The 23160-nt window shown below is 37.8% G+C and overlaps 2 protein-coding genes across 2 annotated transcripts in view; one reads left to right on the top strand and one right to left on the bottom strand.

The window, feature by feature from the left end:
• Positions 1 to 642: 642 nt before the first annotated feature.
• On the bottom strand, positions 643 to 1512 carry LOC138055993 (uncharacterized). Its single transcript, XM_068901849.1, has one exon. The coding sequence runs from the start codon at positions 1510 to 1512 to the stop codon at positions 643 to 645; it is 870 nt and encodes a 289-aa protein (XP_068757950.1).
• Positions 1513 to 10890: 9378 nt separating this feature from the next.
• Positions 10891 to 23160, top strand: part of LOC138055992 (fibroblast growth factor receptor 1-like) — a 64666-nt gene continuing 52396 nt past the window's right edge. Inside the window, exons 1-6 of the mRNA XM_068901848.1 lie at positions 10891 to 11058; positions 11788 to 12060; positions 12584 to 12895; positions 13440 to 13703; positions 14455 to 14733; positions 21636 to 21887. Of these exons, the coding sequence (XP_068757949.1) occupies positions 10944 to 11058; positions 11788 to 12060; positions 12584 to 12895; positions 13440 to 13703; positions 14455 to 14733; positions 21636 to 21887 (1495 nt within the window). The 5' untranslated portion in view covers positions 10891 to 10943. The remainder of the gene's footprint in view (positions 11059 to 11787; positions 12061 to 12583; positions 12896 to 13439; positions 13704 to 14454; positions 14734 to 21635; positions 21888 to 23160) is intronic.

The following is a 23160-nucleotide window of genomic DNA, read 5'->3' as shown; positions in this document are numbered from 1 at the left end:
TGCCATATAACATTTTTAAATCCACAAAACGAAGATTCACAGAGAAAAAAATCAGACAAAACATTTATCCAAAATTTGGATTACAATGGAATTAAATTTCCAGTAACTATTAAACAAATCAAGGCTCCTCAAACCCTTTGCAGATAGAGACCGTTTGACTCCAGAGCAGAGGAAATTTAATTTAAAGTTTAGCGCACTGCGATGCGTAGTGGAAAGAACATTTGGCATGCTAAAATCACGTTGGAGAATTATGTTGAAGAAAATTGAACAAAAAACGAAAACGTTGAAAAAGACTGTAATTGCAGCTTGCGTTCTACACAACATTTGCATTGAAAGGGGCGACCTATACGACGCAGACGAGAGCGACTCAGACGATGACCCTGCTGATGAAAACGGAGGGAGAAATGCTTTGGAAACTGGCAACAGCATCCGAGACACCCTAAAAGACTACGTATGGGAAAACCTGTGAAGAAAGTCGCAACTGGGCAATTATGTACGAAGAGACGTTAACTATAAAACCAAGGTTTTGCTATCTTTCTAATTTATGTCAAATAAAAAGAATCAGTTCCTCTGAGATTGGACTGTATGTAAAACATTAATAATGAATAAAACATATTATCCTGAATGAATCCATCATGCTACCTACTTAGACGCCAAATATTTAAAAATGTCTTTAAATCCGGAAAGTATGGCGTTTGTCTGCTCCATTTGTTTGGTCTGCGCCTCCCGAAATATTTCAGCGGAACGTTCAAATCTATCCCTGTCTTCGTTCATTTTGCGCTCCCACATTTCCATGAAAGCTTTTTGGAAATCAGAGGACTGACCACTAGTTCCGGGCTCATCTTGTCGCCGCCGTTTTCCCTTATGGACACTATTTTCTGGCTTGTCTACTTTTCGTTTGTCAGGATGTGCGATTTCAGTTGGTGCCGAAACACTTCCACTTTCTGATGCGGCCTCTTCGCTCTCCGTAGTGAAGATAGAGCTTCCTTCAACTGCCATCTTACTGGAATCAACACTGTCCCGATGGCCCATTACGTCGTCAAAATAGTCGAAGTAAGGAAAGCCATCTTTGATTTGCTTGATTCCTGCTTCCCCGGTTTTCTGTGACTTTTGTTTAAGTAGCTTATACTCATACTCCAAGTTCTGCTGCCGTTTCTTTATTTGCTGAAGGGTTCTCTGGCTTTGGGGATAGGCAGATTTATAAGAGGCATATATTTGGTTCCATATGTTTACCTTTTCTCTTTGAGAGGCACTCCGGAGCTGGCTGTATCTTGGACCCCACGCTTCTAGAAGATCATGGGTCTCGTCTTTTGTCCAGTCCACAGACTTTGATCGCGCTTTCTTAGTTTTAACTTGGGCGCCTTCCTCCACTGCTTGAGCACATGAAGTGCTTGCTACCACTGGGATCGGCGATATCGTTCGGGACGAGTTACTGGAGTTGCTTGGGCTGCTGAGCTGATTGTAATCATCAATACTTATTTGTTGCTGTTCGTCGAACTGGGCCCTTCCCATTTCGGACGGCCGATAAAAAGAAGTGCTGCTCGAAGGAAATGGCCAGAATTGTCTGCCAAACATCGGTTGCGCTTGCTGAGGAGAGGATACTCTTGCAAAGCGTTGGTTTAAGGTATTGCTGTCGAACAAGACACATGGATGTTAGCTGTGACTGTGGCATGAAGAGCATTTAAACAAAACAAAACAAAAACACAGCATGGAGACTTACATAAGGTCTTTGTCTAAAAAGTTGTCCTCATCCATCCCCTGGTAAGATCTATACGGATTCATTCACAGTCGTTTTTCGTCGAAGTAGAAGCAAATTTTGCGTGTTCGCGTGTTTGTGTGCTCTGAATTTCCCGCCGCACAACATGCTTGATTGACGTCCGTTTCCGGAATGTGTTTTGATAGTAGATAAGTAAGCTCGTAAGGATGGTCTGAACTAGACTTGAGAGTGTACTTCGGCTTCTTTGAAGGCAATGCATTATCATGGCCACAAAGTAGGCTACTTGAGCTGAAATTAAACCTGTTCACATCTGAAGTAGGGCTCAAGTGTACTTAAGGTATACTTAGTCCGCTAGTATGAACCCACCTAATGTATTTGGTTATGAAGAAAAACAAGAATATCCTATATATGTGTCAAAAGAAAAGTACGAAGATCATACGAATTTATTGTTGATTATAGAAAATGAAAAAAAAAAAACTTCTAGGTACTTATCAAATATTTCAATAAATTTATGTATAATCAAACGAAACATAAAGAAAGGAAACATTTTTGTATGTATTGTCTACAGTGTTTTAGTTCTGAAAAAGTATTAACAAATCACAAAGATATATGCCTTCAACTCCATGGTACACAAGCGATTAAAATGCCTGGTTCAACAGTAAAGTTACTTTTCTTTCCGTTTGTGATATATGATGACTTTGAAGCAAAAGTAGAAAAAATATATGGATGCCAACCTGATACGTAAATCGTATACGGAAGCAAGCCTACCAAAGGCATGTTGATTGTGGATATGGATACAAACTAGTTTGTTGTTATGATGATAAATACAGAAAACCAGTTCAAATATACAGGTAATATATGCTGTATGCAAATTTATGGAAAAGATGCTTGAAGAGGTTAAATATTGTAAAAAGGTTACGAGGTACAAATTTAACAAACCATGAGAAACGACAGAAGAAGATGAAATAAACTTCCAAAAAGCTGATGAGTGCCACATTTGTAACAAAAAATATACTGACCAAGAAATTCGAGTAAGAGACCATTGTCATGTTACTGGGCAATACAGGGGTTCAGCACACCAAGACAGGCGTTTCTTAAACGAGGGTAAGGGTAAGACCAAGGGTCAGGGTAAGGGTAGTAAGGATACGAATACAGAAAGTATCATAAAAATGAAAAAAAAGTTAACCTTAAACTTTTGTTTAGGCCTTATTAGGCCTAAGGTTAGCTTTTATGCATGTTTAGGATACTTTTTGTATTCGTATCCTTACCCTTACCCTGACTCTTGGTCTTACCCTTACCCTCGTTTTAGAAACGCCACACCAAGACTGTAACCTTAATTTTAAAGTGACTGACAAAATACCAGTGATATTTCATAATCTTAGAGGATATGATAGTCATTTTATCATGCAACAGATTGGCCAAATAGCTAAAAATAACACGTACACAAACAAGAAAGGAGAAGAATGGCAAATGAATATTAATGCCATCATCTAACCTTCGTTGACAGCTTTCAATGAGTTTAAGTCTTGATAAACTAGTCACAAATTTACCTGATGAAGCATTCAAATACAAGTTACAAGAGTTTCAAGATGAGAAACTTAGTTTGATGTCTAAAAAAGGAATATACCCATATTATCTCATGGATTCACTTAAAAAGTTTGATAAAACTGAATTACCAAACAAAGAACAACAAAGAAGAATTTTACAGCATATTAAGTGATGAGAATATATCAGATGAAGATTATCAACATGCCAAAAATGTACGGGTTACTTTCAACTTAAAATCGATTGGCGAATATCAAGACTTGTATCTCAAATCTGACATCCTGTTGTTGGTTGATGTGTTTGAAAACTTTAGAAAAACCTGTCTGCAATATTACAAGCTATATCCCTGCCATTATTTTACATCTCCCGGATTATCATGGAATGCTATGTTATAGAACACTGATATCTAATTAGAGCTAATGACCGACATTCACATGTTCCAATTCATTGAAAAAGGAATGAGAGAAGGAATCAGTTATGTTTCCAACCGATGCAGGAAAGCAAATAATAAGTACATGAAATCACACGATAAGGAGGCACCCTCAAGGTATATCATGTATCTTGACGCAAATAATTTATATGGTTGGGCTATGAGTCAATATCTTCCCACTGGTGGTTTTAAATGGATGACAGAAAAACAAATTGACAAGCTAAACCTAGCTAAATACACAATCGACATCACTAAAGGATTGATATTGGAACTTGATCTAGAATACCCAGAAAAACTGCAAGCTCTCCAAAACGACTATGCATTAGCAGCTAAAAAGATCGCAAGCACCAGAGATATGTTGTCATCATATTGTAAAAAGATACAGTCCAACCTCTATTAAGCGGCCACTTTCCAAAGTCCCCATTTATTTTTCAGTAAACTGCTGTATTTGATACCTCCATTCAACGGCTACCTCTATTAAGCGGCCACGGCCACCTTTTTGCCGTTGCAAGTGTACTTATTTACTTATATGGTTTTTAGCCTCCATTAAGCGGCCAGCAAGTTATCTTTCCACGCGAAATGGTGACAGATGATATAAGGTGATAACTGATAACAAAAAGAAAACGAGAACTGCAATTTATCTCTACTATAACAAGTCACAAGCCACGTACACGTGCAAAGTTCTCACATCCGGCGCTATACAAATACAACAATAGCTAACAATAGATAGAGCTGACCCACTGATTTGTTACAACCAAAATCCGTACAGGAAAACCTTATTACTACTGAACTGGAAATCTACAAAAATCCTTGCTCCTTCAGTTTTGATTTTAAGCATTGAATTGAGAGCTCGTCTCCTGGGAAGCAGTACTCGCATGGAAATTCTAAACCATAGCCGGGCCCTCTGTTTAACGTAACTGACCAACTCCGGCACTTTGCCCAGTTTAATGGGTACCAAGACCTTTCCCTAGCTGTAGGAAAGGCAAATGACGTGGTCTCGTCATTACAACTCTGAATCCCAAAACGGCAAACAGCATTGACAGATTATTTTAAATAAATCATGCGTGGAATATCTGGAGCTAATTTTTTTCACATACTGAATGTTGATGCAAAAAGACCTAAGAAACTTGTCAACGATGTTTTGTACTTTTTCTGTATATTCTTAACCCGATGAAATACAATACATTTTAACTACGTGCTCTCTGTGTAAAAGCTAGAACTATGCATGGGCTGGAAATGCACTTGATGTTTTGTTACAATGAATTTTGGATTTAACTTCATATATGTTCAAATTTTAAACGCATTTTGCTACATGGAGTCAACAAAATCATGTTTACTGCCATTCCTATCCAATTTATATTGTACCTCTATTAAGCGGCCACTTTTCAAAGTCCCGAGGGTGGCTGCTTAATAGAGGTCGGACTATAGCAGATCAATACAAAATATCAACAGGCCTTGTTCACAAACTTAGCCCCACCTTGACAAAGAAAGAGAAATATGTTCGCCGAAAACCTCCAATACATGCTGATCTTGGTTTAAAAATAACTAAAGTCCATCGAGTACTAGAGTTTGATTAGTCACCGTGGCTGAAGCAATATATGGATTTTCCAAAATGCTTTTGAAAAAGACTTTTTCAAACTGATGAATAATTTCGTCTTTGGTAAAACGATGGAAAATATTCGAAAAAGAGCCGAAGTCAGACTTGTAACAGATGAGAAGAAATTATCAAAATAACATCAAAACCTAGTTATGTGAATAGTAAAATCTTCAACGAAAATCTAGTCGTAGTGCATAAGATTAAAGAAACACTAACCCTAAATCGGCCTGCATATGTGGGGATGTGTATCTTAGATCTCAGCAAGACTCTAAAGTATGATTTTCATACATTAGACTTTTGGAATGATAAAAAAAAAATTTGACAACAGTGATTACCTTGAAGATAGTAAATTCTATGACAAAAGAAATAAGGAGGTCGTTGGTAAATTCAAAGATGAGGCAGCTGCTGTAGTTATAAAAGAATTTATTGGCCTTAGAAGTCAAATGTACTCTTACATCAAGGATAATAATCAAAATAGCAAAACAGCAAAAGGTATAAAACGGTTGTGATAAATAAATACATCAGGCATGAAGACTATAAAAACACCCTGTTTCAGAACAAGCAAATGTATCACAAGCAAGACGATCAGAAATGATAATCATCAACTTAACAGTTATGAGTTAAATGAAGTATCATTGTCTTACTTTGATGATAAACGATATTTATTAGACGATGGAATAAAATCGTATGTTTACGGGCATTATAAAACCAACACACTAAAACAACCGACAGAGAAACACCAATATGACGCCACGACAACGGCGTTCTTAAACGAGGGTAAGGGTAAGACCAAGGGTGAGGGTAAGGGTAAGGATACGAATACAGAAAGTATCATAAAAATGCAAAAAAGTTAACCTTAAACTTTTGTTTAAGCCTAATTAGGCCTAAGCTTAGCTTTTATGTATTGTTTAGGATACTTTTTGTATTCGTATCCTTACCCTTACCCTCACCCTTGGTCTTACCCTTACCCTCGTTTTAGAAACGCCACCATGACACACCTGTGTCGGTCTACATACATGTGCCACAAGCACAGTCTATTTCAAGATTCAACTAAATCAACAGCTTCCTGTTTCATTTGCTTATGCCAATATTTAAACGCACCTTATTTTTGAAAAACTTTACTGACAAACTTTACTTACAAACTTTACAGACATACGGACGGCACAGCTGTGCCGGCCTTTAGAAGAAAAACAACTTTGAAAAAACTATACTGACAAACATTACTCATAAACTTTACTTTTAAAACAATCTTATTAACATGCTAATAAGTCCGATGAATCAGACTGAGGGAAAGTCCCTGTGGTATGACATCACAGACTTCCTGTTTTACTAAGAATGTGAATGCATTTCAACTTTGTTGAAAAACTTTGCTAACAAACTTTACCCATAATGTTTTTTCGCTTTGCATGCTGTGGACAGACTTTGTGAAACAGATTTTTAAAAGCTTTTTGAAAAACAGTTAGAGTATACAAGGGTGTGATACAGCAAATATAAAAAAAAAAAGAAAAGCAAAACACTAAACCAAGATCGAAGAAAAATATTTGTTTTCCATTTTGTTCAATGAACATCATTTCCGTATACTAAAGATATGATGAACAAGCTATTTTTGAGCTAGCTCGGTTCCCTCGTTCGATTAAAAGTCGAATGGCTTTTTAATCTCACTCAAAAAAAAGTGCTGCTCTCCATATCAGTAAAAAGTGTTTGTTTTCAATTTTATAAAACTGCGTCGGTGCCCCCAAGTCCTATACTACTCATTTGCTACCTTTGTCCAAAGAATAAAGATAAGGGTAAACCTTACCGCTATCTTTAGCTTAAGGAAAATGAAGCAGTTTACCTGGGCCTCATTAGTGCAGTGCTGATGTCTGGGATGGAGGTTAACCTTACAAAGCCACCCCAAATGTCCCACACATGTGGTACATCTAAGCCATGCCAGAGTGCTCAAACGAGCGAGCTAGTGAGCATGCGCAATTGCTAGCGGCAATGACTCATCCCAGTGAGTGCTCAATTTGGACATGAAAGCAAAAGCTTTCTTAATCAAGTGGTTTAACAGCTTTTTCAAGTGGTTAATCAAGTGGTTTAAAAGCTTTTTTAATCAAGTGGTTTAACAGGATGCATCAGGAGGACCTCAGCGACATAGTCAGGAGCCTGGGACCCGGAGCCTACAATCCCTTATTGGGCCTATGTCACGGCATTTTTACAGACCGATCTATTTTTAGACTACCTTTTCCGCAAAAAACAAAGGCATTTCCGGTTCGGTTACCTTATGACCTCAGGCTAGGTTTTTGTGGTAGTGCACCATACACTATGTCACCGTGTTGTAAGAGTGAGTGAGTGTAAGTCTGTGGTGGCAAATAGGCCCGCAGCGCGTGAAAAAATCACGAAAATAAACAGGTCTGTTGGAAGAGTGCTTGAATTTCCACAAATGTGTCCCCAAATCGGCAAGAATTTGTGACACTGATGAATGACAAAGCAGCTTCTATTCCCAAAACGATGGAATTACCTGGTGATAATAAGCTTGTCTTGGGGAATGAGTTTTTGACTTTGCAGAAACAATGGTCAACCTCGAGACGATTGTGATCTTTACGTTGAATTCGCACATTTCTTGTCGTACTTTATAACACTTGAAAGAAAAAAAAATAACTAACAAAAACAAAAACACGGTGTCTTGCCGTCATTTTGTCACACATGTATCTTTTGTTTCTTGAGTTGGTAGTAACACGCAAGGTAACTTGATTACAGACGGCCGCTGAAATCGATGTCAGTTTCAATTTTGCTCTTCATTTGTGCAGCCAAAAGTACAATAGAAAAACTGAGCGTAGCAAAAATCTCCCAATTTTTTTTTCCCTGATGGAAACTTTTTATATTCGCGGCAAGAAATTTATGTTGTTTTCGAGTCGCAAAGTTTGTTTCTGATGGCAATTTTTTTTCATTCTCGATAGATACTTCCCAAAAACTTCCTTCTGCTCTTCCTAAAAACTGTGTATCAATATTTTCTTTACTTTTGCATCAATATTTATTTTGCATAAAGCAGGCTAGGAAAATGTGTACCTTGCTTAGTACGCATTTTTGAGCGTTAAAATATAATTTTCGGTGCTATGTTTCTGACAGCAAGTCGTATATTTTGAAGTCCCCCATCCAGATACTAGCCCTGCCGGACAGGCGGACAGACACGCCTATAATTATGGCATCGATGCCTAAGTTTGCAACGTATAGAGGTAAGGTGGAACGAATTATTTTATTAGTGAAAATCGCGAATCGGTATTTTGAAGGAAAATAATGTTTTTCGGTGCGCCAGTTCAGAAGTTTTGACGGCAGTTCTGTGAGAATCAAGGTCACAAAAACTTTGTACTTGCCTGATGTTCATTCAAAGCATAGTGCCAGCTACACAGGCTAGCATTTACTTGACTTAATGCGATGATGGATATTAGAGTATCTGGCTAGTGAAAAATTTGTTTTGGCTAGTTAATAAAACCTGTCACTAGCCACTGGGCTAGCAAGCTGAAAAGTTAGTCTCGAGCCCTGAAAAAGTATTAGATATTTTTAAATACCATGGAAAAAATTTGTGAAACATCTGTTTACTGGTTTTGATTGGAATCAGTGTCGTTACCACGAGTTTTAAAGGTAAAGAAACAGAACAACTATTAACCTGAAAAAACCTTCCCTGGTTAAAAAGATTAAGAAAGATAAGCTTTCGGCTATTAGTCTATAGCCTATAACGTGCGAATGGAAATATATACCAAAAGGGGTGCGAAAATTGTGTTTATAAAAGTAGAGTAGAGCGTTTTCACTCACGTGACCATCATCTATATTGGATTACTGAAACAAAGGAAAGTATTTGCATAAAAATAGAATTAAATTTCTGGGTCCGGTTGTTCGAAAGACGATTAAATTAATCCAGGATTAGCGTAAACTTTTGTTTCACGTTTTCAACTTTTTGGTGAAATTTTCTTTTCCTATTTTTGTTTTTCAAGATTGACTTCTTTTAATGTAAAGTTTTGCCGAATACCAGTGTTGAACAGCATTTGGGAGTAGAGAAATAAACTCCTTGGTTAATTTTTAATTTGGGATTAGCGTTAATCTGCTTTTGAACAACCGGGCCCTGGAGGATTAGTTGGGTACACCACCATTGCCGCCATTTCCTTTCTTTTGGAACACCAACATGGCCGCCGTGACGTCATGTGAAAACGATCTATGCAAAAAGAAGTGTGAAAAAAGCTGAGAGATAAAAATATAAATGAGGTCTAATTACAATAAAATAGAGTATTATCTAGGCAGCGGTTTCGAGTTATTTTCCGCATCAACGGTTTTAGCTGTGTGCCAAGATTCTAGTGTTTTTCGAACGCGGTAATTGCGTTTGTCAATAACACAAGCATTATCGAAGTCAATGAAATGATTGTTTTGCCATGCATGGTTGGCAACATTTGAGCCTTTTGTATAGTTCTTCAAGTTTCGTTGATGTTCCTTTTTTCCGGGTCTGAAAGCATCTTCCGGTTTCTCCTATGTAGTTTGTTTCAAGGACAGTCTTTACATGGGATTTTATAAACAGCATAGCATTGAAGATTCGAAGGTTGGCTGTACGTTGGAGACGGGAATTCTTGTTGAAGGGTTTTGAATGGTTTGTTGACCACATGGATTTCATTGTTACGGATTAATCTCGTAAGAGGTTCGGTTAGGCCACTGTGGGGTGGCTTCTTATTGAGAATGGTAGAAATAACAGCCGAGGGGTAGCTGTAAGCTTCTAACGCTTCTCTGACATGGTTAATTTCCCGTCTTTTTCCTTAAAGAAACACAAATCGGTGATAAACATTGTCAAGTAACAATGTTTTTATAAACTTCACGTTTTGTGTGCTACAACATACATTTTCAAAAGTGACAATTATGATTTTGAAAATTATATATACAGAAATTTCTGAAGGTCTGGGACCGAGACTAAGAAAAACGATCTTAGCAAAAATCTAAAAATAGCAGTTAGCTATTTATAAAGTAAACGACTTATCACTAGCCTGCTGAGGTTAGAATTAACAGCTGGATTAAGTTCCTTAATAAACAATGTTTCTTTAATTTTACAGTTGTAATCAGTTTTTCCTGATGCGAGGATTTCAACCTCAAATATTAAAAAAATCTTGTTTTTCAGAACACTCGCTGCATCAAATCTTTCTTGCCATACAAAGATCGCTTGAAGCGATCTCACAACTCCAAGGTCATTTTCAAGGCTATTTGCTGGGACTGCAATGAAGTCCTCGCATCAGGAAAAACTGATAACCACTGTAATATTAAGCTGTTACTTTATTTATGAGTAACTGCTGTCAGCTTTTTACTAAGATCGATTTTCTTGGTCTCGGTTGCAGAACTACTAAAATTTGTTTTAAGTGAATAATTTTAAAAATCATAAAGGTTACTTTTGAAAATGTATGTTGTAGCATACGAAACAGTAAGTTCATAAAAATGCGTTACTTCACAATGTATCACGGCGATTTGCGTTTTATTTCTAATTGAGCTTTGATTTCCAAAGAACAACAGTTTATATGATATTGTTTGTCTTTCGTTAAGAAGGGCAGGACTTACCCTGTGCTAACAAGTGTTTCTTGAAATTAGTTGATGGTGGCTGGAGTGATTGGAACCACTGGAGTCTTTGTACAAGGGACATTAACGGCATGCAGATGCGGACGAGGGAATGCGTGAATCCAAAGCCACAATTTGGTGGGATACCATGCAAAGGATCTACTACAGTTATGAGAGGGTGCACAAACACGTCAAGTTGTCAGCAAGGTAAATTACCAAAATCAACGCTGTTTGAGTTTGAATTGCTTGCTAAGCAGCTCCTGAAATACCGGTCAATACCCTCTTACTTGTCCTTTTGTAATTTACAGAATGTTCATACTCTCTGTGTCCCTTTTTGGGGGGTGTCTTCAAACAAAATTCTTCTGAACTGTCAGGAACCTATGACTAGGAGCTTACAACTTCATTGCATCTATGAAACGGCGTTTTTACAGACCAAGTTATTTATAGTTTGATTTTCCCGCGAAACCGGACCTTTCCAGCCAATCACAAGTCTTGCATGAGAAATTAATCCACATGGGAATGAGGATTGGCACTCGTGCAAGCCAAATCGTATTTGAGAACACGTCTAAAAATAGCTTGATCTGTGAAAATGCCGTTACATAGACCTAGTATTGGAGCTGTAGGCTCCTAGTCATGTGCTCCTGGAACTGTCTAGCATCCTCGCCTTGGCAAATTTTTATACACACATTTGATTTTTCCAGTTGATCTGAAGGAGAAAGCTAGGCGATCCTCATACCTTTTGCACTTGTCCTATTAGTTATGAGAAATAGGTGGCCACTCAACGCTGCCTGCCAAAAAGGGATACAAGGAGTTGTCATCATATCTCCATTAATTTACCGGGGTCAACATAACTACATGTAATATTAGTCAATTACAACCCAGCTAAAAATGGCAGAATTGGTAGTTATTCACTAGCGCAGCAATTTCTTTTATTAGAATTTCCAGTACGTTTTCAAACAGAGGGCAATCCATCTACTGGACTGATGCAAATTCACAAGAACAACACCTGGAAAGCGCTTTGTACCGCACATTGGAATAATAGTGAAAGAATTCTTGCCTGCCATGTAAATGGCTACTCTGACTACAATAATGACAACTTTACAGGCAATTGGAAAAGAGGAAATACAAGCTTAATGAACATCACTTCTCATTCCTGTTCATCAATCACTCAAAGTTGTGGGCTAATTAATAACCAAACCGAATGTCCAGGTACAATGTATGAATAAAGGAAATCTGTTTTATCCATACCATCGCATAGTTTTAACACAGCAAGTCAACTGAAAACCTTATTTGTTAGTTTATAACAACCTGTGGCTCTCTGTATAGGAAATAACTCACTGCTGGTAAAAAAGGTAAGGCACTAATTGGAAGCTTAGCAACTGAGGTGCAGTTGAGCTGAACGAGAAAAATTTCTCACTTAGCTGTGCTTCTAGACCACACGTCACGGTCTTTGTGACTGATGACTCTGAAACCACTAACTCTACTTTTAAGGAATGAAGGCTCAACTGGAACAGTCTCAATGAGTGGGCTACCTCTTAAAACATTATCATTGCTACATTATTAAATTAATGCTTTTAGCATCGCCTATCCAGTTCAAAGTTTTAGTCAAACTGAGATAAACTAGAGATATTGAGGAATGGACAATGAACAGAAAACAATGGTTTGTTGAAAAAAGAAACGTGGAGGACAATTAGAACCAAGCATTGCTTTAATTGGTGTGTCATTCTTTCAGTTCCTGTGCGCCTAATTGGGGCGAAAGTTGTGTATGGTGGAAGAGTAGAAGTTTTTTATCGCAGAAGATGGGGCAAGATCTGCCGCAATAAATGGGATATCAATGATGTCAAAGTTGTTTGTAAACAACTTGGCTTTAGAGGTGCCCTGGCCGAATTCATGACAGGAATGAATACCACTGAAAAAAACATACCCGTTGTGATGTCAGATATAGCTTGTACTGGACAGGAATCCGTTTTAGCCCAATGTAATCGATTAGATGGAGAGCACAAGTGTCCAGAAGACATTGGAGCTCAGGCCTTGTGTGTACCAAGTAAGTAGTCACTTTTCACCATGACCGTGTATTTAATCTATTCCTGATGACAAACGAAGGGTTGCGACTAGAGACAATTTTTATTAGTATATTGTTTAACATTTGTCGGGGAAACTAAATATTTTGTATTGTCAATTCCAAACAAACTTCAATTTCACTCTAACTCTATTTCGAACAACGACAATAACATTTTTATTTGCACATTTTCTTTAAATCAACAATGGAAATCATCTTTTAAAAAAGAGCAATTATCCAGATATGCGTGTACTGGTCATAGTAGCAAAGTAGCTTTCGAGTTCACCATTACTACCCAAAATTGAACACTGTATAATGGAAAAAAAATGAAATGAAAACTAGCACAAAAGGATTATGGTTGAAATGGAAGAATTTTATAGGTAACAGTTCTAGAAGAATAAAATGTGTTTGAAAATAGATTAAAATACAAGAACCTTTAAATTGAAAAATATATTTACTGCGAAAGATTTGCAAACACTGATAAGAAATTTTGGAAAATACGTTTTTTAATATAACAATTTTGTTCTAGACAACGTGGAAGTTCTGGAACAGAAAAGCCTCAGTTCTAATCTTGGTAGCACTGACACCGTGAAATGTTCCTTAAAGAAGGAGAATGAGCGTGAGATGGTTAAATGGTATGAAATTGGCACCACTGTGAGAGAACTCAAGTCAGAAGGGAGAATTGAGGTCAATGGTGTAACTTTGACAATAAAAAATGTTCAGCTGCATGATGGCGGGACATATGAGTGTCGAGGAGTAGGTTACACTCGATTCTACACAGTTTACGTCAATGGTGAGTTTTTAAAATGTTTAGAAAGCCACCGCTATGCTATAAATCATCTTCAACGACAGCAACATAATGCGAGTTTATCCTTAGGCCCGTTTCAAACGTCGAACTTTCCATGTGCCGAATCTAATACAAATATTAAAAATCTATTGTTTTCGCTCATTTGCATTAGATTCGACACATGTAAAGTTCGACGATTGAAACGGTCCTTATCCTCATCATCTTAATTTTCACCTTCATCAACATGGTCCTAATCATCAAGATCATCACCTTCATGATTTTCATTGTCATCACCATTGTTCAAGGTAAATTTAATTTCTCGACTACTACCGTTAGTGTCACTCGCTATAAAATTACCACTAACCTCACTGTTTGTTGATCTGGTCTACTGAAAAATTGTTTTACAACTTTATCATCTGCGTTGCTCTTTCCTTCTAAGAACTTTCATTTCATTGCACATTACCAGCAATAACATATGTTTTTCATAAGAATTCTATCAGTCAGTTATCATCATTAGATAAGATTGTCAGTCTCTCCGTGAAAGTAATCGTTGCAGTTATGAAGCAACTAGATCAGTTGCAAAAGAAGCCTGAAAAATTCTTTCGCAATTGACCAAGTTGCATCATAACTGTGATAATCTACACAACCGCAGTAAGGTGTTACAATATACTAAATTTTCATATATTCTCTCTATCATTATCATTATCATGTGTTAGCACTGCAGGAGATTTATCCATCACTTTTTTTTCTTCTTTAGCCCAATTTAAAAACAAAAGACCACAACAAAAACTTATATATGGCAAACCTGGAAAAATAAGTTGTACTGCAGAAGGAAATCCTCGTCCTCAATTTGAATGGAGCAAAAACAATACCCTACTCTTAGAGGATGACAGATTCACACAGTTGTCAGATGGCAGTTTGCAGATCGATACAGTTGGGCGGGAAGATAATGGAGCTTACAAATGTTCTATAAAACAAACCAAAGGAAGTGAGAGAATCACCGTTTATTTCCAAGATATCAGCGTGTCTGTCATAGGTGGGTAAAGGTGGAAATGATCAAGGTTGCATTCGTAAACAAATAAGAAAAATACCAGTTCCCAAAAGCTAGCACAAATTTGGAACACCAGAAAAAAGGCAATGAGTAAGATAACCCAAGTTTAGATCAACGCCATTCCTTGAATAATAGGCAAATACTTAATAACAAATGACGACTTACCACTCCATGCTATTGCAGCCACGAATCTGTCAAATTCCTAGACATTAAAAGGACGAAGGAAGCTCAGTCATTAGACAAGGGCACCTCACAGCAACAGTTGACAAAGTACTCCAGAGGTCTAATGAACGTATTGTATTTAGCATACTTGGTTTAAAGTAGGGTTACCATCATTTGGAGGTAGACCTTGAGGCACACAGCATCACGATCTTTATGACCCACTGAGGATTATTTCGCTAAAAGCACCTCGCATTTCACATAAGTTCAGCTCAGATTTGTCTGATTTGAAGCTGTGCCTGCCACTCCATGTGGGATGACACCACGGTAAATGAAGAAGTTTCAGCAGATGATTAAGAGGTTGTTGAACTAGACCAACGCCTAAGGAACTGAACCTTAAATACTGATCAGTGCAAATAAATGTGAGGATTTGTATGAGTTTATTCCCCAGAACCTCGAGATGATGCATTTTGTTTAAGACTGATTTAAATATACCGAAAGGCGGCTATTGATCAGCTCTCAAATAACCATTTCTCAACGGGCTTGATACCTCAGTTGTTAGAGCACGTGCAGCGCTCTTGCACTGTCATGCCATTTCAGCCTGGATTTCTTCAGGCTTTCTTTGCCACTTTCACTTAACTCTATTCCGGACTTCAAATATATCAATCTTAATAAATTCCAAAAAATAAAAAATAAATAAATCAGTTTGGAGAAACTCTTCATATGCCTGGTTTACCGTATCTTTCCACTGACAACAGACTGCAGTTTGTCTCCAGTGTATTTTAAAATTACTAAAAAGCTTGTGAGTCCCTGCCAACAAGGGAACATGCATGGCTAATTTGAACTGGGCAACACGGAAGGAATAACAAAATATCTTAGAGAACAACTTTAGGGATAACAAAGCTGGGAACAAGTTTAAAGAGTAATTTCGCGAACAAGGGAAGAAAAGCAAATTTTAAAGCTAACAAGGACTCTCCCTGGGAGGGCCTCGCTTGTGGCGTAGAGCACAGGAAGACAACGCTATATTACTGTCCCAAGCAAATGGCAAAGTGGAGAGGATTAACAGGTCTATTCTAAAGTGAATCAGAATAGCTCACACAGACGGGCAAACAATACAAGATCGAAACTTGCAAGTATCTTGTGGCATAGATATTAACTCCACCACTTACAATGGTGTTTCCTTTAGGGTTACATTTATAATGATAGTTTTAAAATAGAGGAATCAATATTTAAAAATTCAAGGTTAAGGTTAAGGGTTTAGGAGACTCGTTGCAGCGGGGACAGAAGTGGCTTTCATTTCTTTGAATTTCTTATAATTGTGTTGTTTTCCAATTGGTGCGTCTGTTTCAGGGAAAGCAAGAAGTTGTTTTGGGTTGGGGATCGTTCTTTCGAACGGCAAATCCAAATGTAGTGCTTAGCCATTAGGCAAAAAAAATTAATTTGGAGTTTAAAATTGGAGTCGTCTGGCTTCAGGCCTAAGTACTTTTCCATTCATAAGTGGTTCTATTTTGAAAGCAAGTGGCACGCCTGCAGCCATATAGAGAGGTCATTCCAAAAAATTCTAATTTTTTCACATCCCCAGAATAAATGTAACAGATCTTCTTTTTTATCATGGCAGAAGGTGCATGTTCCGTCCTCTCTAATTCCTATTTTTTGCAGAAAATTATTGGTCGCCAGCCGTCTATGTAAAAATCTGAAATTGAAGTCAATTAATTTGGAACTCTTTGTACACGCAGCAGACAATAGGTAGGCTTTTTTCCAGTCAATTTTTACCTTGGCTGTGGACCCGATTTCTTTCTGCCACCTCTCTTGAGATAATAGCGGTCGTTCCGCTTGGTCAGAAATTAATTTTTGTAAACTATTCTCGATGGTTTTTGGTGCTTTAGGAACGTGTTCATGAAATTGTCATACTTCAGCTGAGACCTCGGAATCTGTTGCTGTAAAGGTTTAATAGCAGAAATTATGCCAAAAAAAGTTAGTGGTCTGACTTTTAGTTGATATTTATTTTGAAAGCTGGCAAGGGAAAGAAAGTTGTTAGAATCATCCATTAAATGTTTTACTTGTGTTATACCTTTGGAAAGCCAATCTTTGCATAGTACTGGTGCATTGTTTATCCTTATTAATGAATTTTGCCAGAGAGTTAGAGCTAGAAAGTGATCTTTGGACACTATTTCTTTCTCAAAGAAGGTCTCAGACCATATTTCTATAACTTCTTTAACAAAAGGGTCTTCTATGTTTAGATTACCAATGTCTTTTTTGTTTAGGTTTCCTTTAAAGACGGCGTTGCCTCCATATGTTGCGAGTTCTAGATCAAAAAAAACTTTCCATTTGCTGCAGTTTTCTGTGTTCAGGTATTTTTTAATCCAGGTAGCTTTAAGGGATTTGTTAAAAGTTGTAATATCGATCATTTTGAGTCCACCTTCAGAATTATCATTGATGATAACCTTGCGTTTAATTTTATCACCTTTATCATTCCATAAGAATTTAAAAAACATCCTATTAATCTCTTTAATTGCATGGTGCTTAGTTTGCAACGATGTGAGTACGTATACAAGTTGCGATGCTACTAGGCTCTTCAGAACAACAATTTTCCCTATTAAGCTAAGTCTTCGAAATTTCCAGCATCCTAAGATAGATTTAACTTTCGTAAGCTTTTCGTTGGAGTTTAAAGATATTGCCGTATCGCGATCCGTTGCGAACCAAACGCCAAGTGCCTTAGTCTTTCCCTATTGCCATTTAAAATTCATTTCGGGGCAAAATGTTTGATTGCTGTTTGTTTTAGACCCTATCCAGAGAGCTTCTGTTTTCTTGTCATTCAGTCTGAGGCCAGATATTTTACCAAAAGCTTCTATCAAAGAAAGCGAAGACTTAAAGGATTGTTCAGATCCATCTAAAATGAGCGTCGTATCGTCTGCATATTGGCTTAATTTAAATTCAGTATCCTGTATCTTAATACCTCTAATTTCGCTTTTATTTCGTATGGCTTCAGCGAGTATTTCTACAGAGAGTATGAAAAGGTAAGGCGATACAGGGCACCCTTGTCTGACGCCTCGGCTTAGCTTAAAAAAATTGCTTGTCCATCCATTGTTTAATACGCAGCTTTCGATGTTACAATCCCCGTGCCTGACCCAACTTGACAGCGAGGGACCAAAACCAAAATGTTGAAGAGTTTTGTTGATAAAAGACCATTCGAGAGTATCGAAAGCCTTTTCAAAGTCCAGAAAAAGGAGAAGTCCAGGGATTTTTTTATTACCTGTATATTTGATGACGCTATCTAGTGTACGTATGTTGTCACTGATGCATCTGGTTTTAATGAAGCCTGTTTGATCATCTGATGTTAGCTCTGATAGAATTGTTTTGATTCGCTTCGCGATGGCTTTTGAAGCAATCTTGTAATCGCAATTTAATAGAGTTAAGGGACGCCAATTTTTAATCAAGATAGGGTCAGAATCCTTTTTGGGTATGAGTTTGACAATTCCTCGCCTTTGTGATATAGTCAGGTTACATATTTCATAGGAGAAATTAAAAGCGCTGGTGAGGGTTTCTCCTATGTCTTCCCAGAAAACCATGTAGAATTCACATGGTAGGCCATCTGTACCAGGTGATTTCCCTGCTGCCATGTCTTTTAGGGCCTCCAGGCATTCCTTAGCAGTTAACTGGCCTTCACAAGAGGATCGCTTTTCGTCATTTAATAATTCTCGTGTGGGTGGAAAAAACTCTTCCGGAAAGTCGCTCACTTGCGTTTCGGAACGGTACAGATTTTTATAAAAAGTCTCACACTCATATAAGATTTCTCTGTCTGATTGAACCAGCTTGTTTTCGTTAATTTTCAATTGAGTGATTGTTCCTTGCTTGCAGTGTTGCTTCTCTAGGTTAAGAAAGTATTTAGTATTTTTCTCACCTTCGTTATACCATCGAGACTTAGATCTTATAATAGCTCCTTTTGTTTGGTATTCAATTAGGGTTTCATGTTCGCGTCTTTTCATGTCCAATTCCATCCACAAATCTTGGGAGTTATTTGCAAGGGTATTAGCAATTCGTCCCTCGAGGGTTTTTATTGATTTTTCAATGTCATCCTTCTTTTGCTTAATATTTTCCTTTTTTGATTTTCCATATTTCATTGATGCTTCTCTAATTTTCATTTTTATCATTTCCCACAATAGCCCAGGTGTAACAGTGTTATCTTGTGCATATTCGTGCTTAGTTTGAGTTATAGCTGCTTTAATTTGGTTTACATATTCTTCATCCTTTAGAAAAGAGGTGTTTAATTTCCAAAATCCTCGTTTTCGTTGGTTATTGTGCAGAGATAATTGCAAGGTGATCATTGAATGATCTGTTTTGTAACCTGGGACAATGTCTGCTTTGGTGGTGTTACTAGAGATACAATGACTTACGAGAAAAAAGTCAAGTCTACAATGTATTTCTGGGTTTCTTTGCCTCCATGTGAAGCGTCGTAATCCAGGGTTTTGGACTCTCCAGACATCTATCAAGTCAAACTCACCGGAAAAGCTATTTATAACTTCCAACGATCTTTTATGTGTTCTTGCTAGTTCGCCTGTTGTATCCTTCTCAACGTCCATCACTAAATTGTAATCCCCTCCTATTATAATCTCATCGCACTTGATATCGTCTAAATGTTGAAAAACAGAAGTATAGAAAGTGGGAGTGTCATCATTTGGTGCGTATACGTTTATCAAAGGCAGTTGTTTCCCGTTTGTAGTCATGTCACAAACTAGAAAGCGTCCCCCGGGATCAGAATATGTTCGCGAAATTTGAAAAGAGAAGTTATTGTTAAACAATGTAATAACACCTGCCTTTTTACTAGTGCCACAACTGAAAAGAGCTTGGTACCCCCATTCGGCCCGCCAATCATGCATATTGTTTTCCGTACAGTGAGCTTCTTGGATGAAATAAATCGATAACTGCTTCTTTCGAAGCCAGTTAAAGAATTCCTGTCGCTTAGTCTTGTCTCCTAAACCCCTAGCGTTTATTGAACCGATTCTAAGTTCCATTCCTTTTGTTATTATTAAGACGAGAGAGGAATTTAACAGTTTTCACCCCAAGGGTAATGAGACGGTAAATTATTCTGATATGTGTCTCTGAAATGTAGCATACCCATTTAGTGCAAAGTAAAGCGTACAGACGACTGTAATAATAAAGAATAAAGTGCATCACAGATAAACTGAAAGGAAGCAAAGAACCTTGTGTATACCAACAGAAAGACATATACTAAAACTGATAAACTGATTAAAGGGTTAAAAGATAATTTGTTGCGGGAAAAGTTCGTAGCTCTCAGTTGCTTTGCAAATTGTAGAGACGCTCTCCACCAGCCGTGAAACATTCCAAAACAGTTATAAGTTATCTAGATCTTCTTCAGAAAAAATTCTTACGGGGGCGCCTTCAGGCGAGGTTTTAATGTACATCTTACCGTCCAACGTCCAAACACTAGTAAGCGTTCCTTCCTGCCTTCGTTTGTTGGCTTTTCCGACCATCCTTCTCCTGTAAGCTGTAAGGTTCTCATTAACAAAAATTCGGTGCTGTTGTCCAGAGGAAGCGTAACTTGGAAAAAGATCCGAGATTTTAACATGCTTTAACTTAACGCGTTCCTTGTAAATTTTGGACTTTACCTTGTGACTGCAAAATTTAACTATAATAGCCGTGCCCCTCCTCAGCTTGTGAGAAATCTCGATGTCCTCGGGTTCTACAGTTATGTTCAAAGCTTCGGCCACTTTAATGACTGCCGTATCCGTATCCGAATATGCATTTTGTGGTATTCCGTGTATTTCTAGCGAGTTCTTTCGCGTGTATTGTTCCAAATCGTCGAAAGCAGACCACAATTGTTCAGTTTCTTCCTTCTGCTCTCTAAAGTCATCTTTCACCGCTTTCAGGCTATGTTTTATAGTGACAACTATGCCAATTGAAACTACTGTTCCAGAACGTGCGACAGAATGTAGAAAAGCCCGGAGTCCTGTTTTATGAAAACCTGCTCCTGCAGATCCAAACACTGGTTGTGAAAGAAGAAGAATTAAGGTCCGTTCCTGACCTCCTTTCAGATTTGCCCCTTTTTCAGACTTGAAGACCTTTTTTTGTAAACTTTTTTGGCTTAAGAAGCCCTCTTGACTTTACAAAATCAACCAATTGTCTTCTTCCCAAACGTTGTTACGCGTGCTTTACGCATTAACAACATCCTAACAACACGCTGAAACGAAAACAATCCTGGAACAGAGAGTGTGTACGTGTCTGGTAAATGTAGATAAAGACGAGATGAAAAGTAATAAATTTCTTATAACTATTAAGCTCATTGATACCAAATTATTAGCAATAATTACGTTTGGACTAAATTAACAAACATTAATATCACTTATGTAGATAAATAAAATCACTCAAATGACTTACACTAGGCAAAACAATGGCAAACAAAAAAAACAACAACAAAGCTACGTAAAATATAACTTTACATAATAGCTAGGTGCTTCAATATAATCCTCCTCGCCTTGTAGGACCAAAATAAAGCTTTGACAGTGTTTTACAAACCGTGTTCAAATTCATTTTCACCTTGGCTGCTATTAGTGTAGATATTTTGTTTATGGCAGAAAAAAAGTAAGGAACAGAAGACAAGCATATTCCTTTTTTTTTTTCTGGGAAGTTCAGAAAACAAAATAATTATGAACTGCTGCAGTTCAAGTAAGATCTTATTATATTAACCGGCCTGTCTCTTTTATTTTAAGTTCCACCAAAAGTCAAGCTATCAGGAACATCCCATAATGTACTTGAAGGAGACAATATTACTTTGACTTGTACTGTCGTCGATGGTTTGCCAAAGCCCCAAATAAGCTGGTTTAAAGATAAACTTCCGTTAACAGAAGAGAAAGCAACATTGGTTAAAAGATACATAACAGAGGAAGGAGAAGGCACCTACACCTGTGTAGCAAAGAACGAAGGAGGCTCTGCAAACGATAGCATTAATATCATCATTGATGGTAAGAAGGAACGTAATGCATCACAGTTTTCATGGTAGACATAAATATTATTTCATAAACGCTTGTGATTAGAACGCAGACTTGAGAGTCAGGCTGGACACCAATGACATTGACACCATTGCTCCGAGGTGATACATTTGTTCAGGGCCTAAGCGACTAGCCGGTTGCGCACCCTCTGCGGACCCTTCCCCTAGATCCGCCCCTGCATTTCTGTATTCATACACTTATCCCTTCAGTCTCAACATTACAACTTACTAAGAGAACAGAAACTTTACTATGCACTTGTCGGTTCTCGAACTCGAACCATCCAGATCTGTAGCCTGTGTCTTCATCACTACACTACAACGACGAACATGCTCAACCCGAACACAGTTGTTTTCAAGTCAATTGATATCCATGCAGAGGGGCATCTATAATAACCAAAAGTTATCCTAACCTGACCCTCATTTTTCCCTAGGCTTAATTTAGATTCCAAAAAGTGCATATTCAACCTAGGTAAACTAAGGACCGCCAATGTAACCTTCAGTCGGCGACAAAATTAGTTGTGACAGTTGCCAAAAGAGCACACTGGCAACCACACACAACCACAACCCTAATCAATGTTGTATCGCTGTTGACAAGGCTCGTAGGAAACAGAAAAGAACACAACACTGTCCCTGGGGTGCGGGGGAGGGGGCCATTTTGGCACCCAGCTTGAAATCGACTCTAAAGGATAAGAGTGTCTCAACAATTTTGACGCCGATTGTTAGTAAAAACGGATTCAACTTGAAAACGGATTTTATCGGCAACTTGGAAAGTATGCCCGAAACCCTTTTTGGATGGCCACATCATTGAGGTTTTCTGTGAATTAAGCCATACGAAACGCAATTTTAAGCAAGGCAAAAATCTGAAAATTCATTGTCGTTAAGGCAATATAATAAGCTGCATTCACACGCTGAAATTTTACGCTAGTGAGCCTTTGACGTCACGTTTTCTAGGATCTAGCCCTGTGAGGTCCAATCCGTCAGTTTTGAACGTGAGCAACGGCCGACCGTGAAATCCAAAACGTACACTAAACGTAAACGGCCTTTGGATAAAAATCAAAACTCAAAATTTTGCCAGTCAGGTGTTAAGCAAACACACTTTCAAAATCTGAAGAAAAAAGAAGTGATTAAGGACAAAGAAAGAAACACTGACCACTAAGATTTTACACTCTGGGGTTACAGCCAATAATGAAAATAATGACTTCACAATGCAAATGACATAAAAATACACAAATTGCAAACAGTGCGAA

This window comes from Montipora capricornis, chromosome 7 (assembly GCF_036669925.1).
Source record: "Montipora capricornis isolate CH-2021 chromosome 7, ASM3666992v2, whole genome shotgun sequence".
In the NCBI taxonomy this organism is placed as follows: domain Eukaryota; kingdom Metazoa; phylum Cnidaria; class Anthozoa; order Scleractinia; family Acroporidae; genus Montipora; species Montipora capricornis.
The sequence above is the reverse complement of the archived record's forward strand: the minus strand, read 5'-3'. Positions and strand labels throughout refer to the sequence as shown.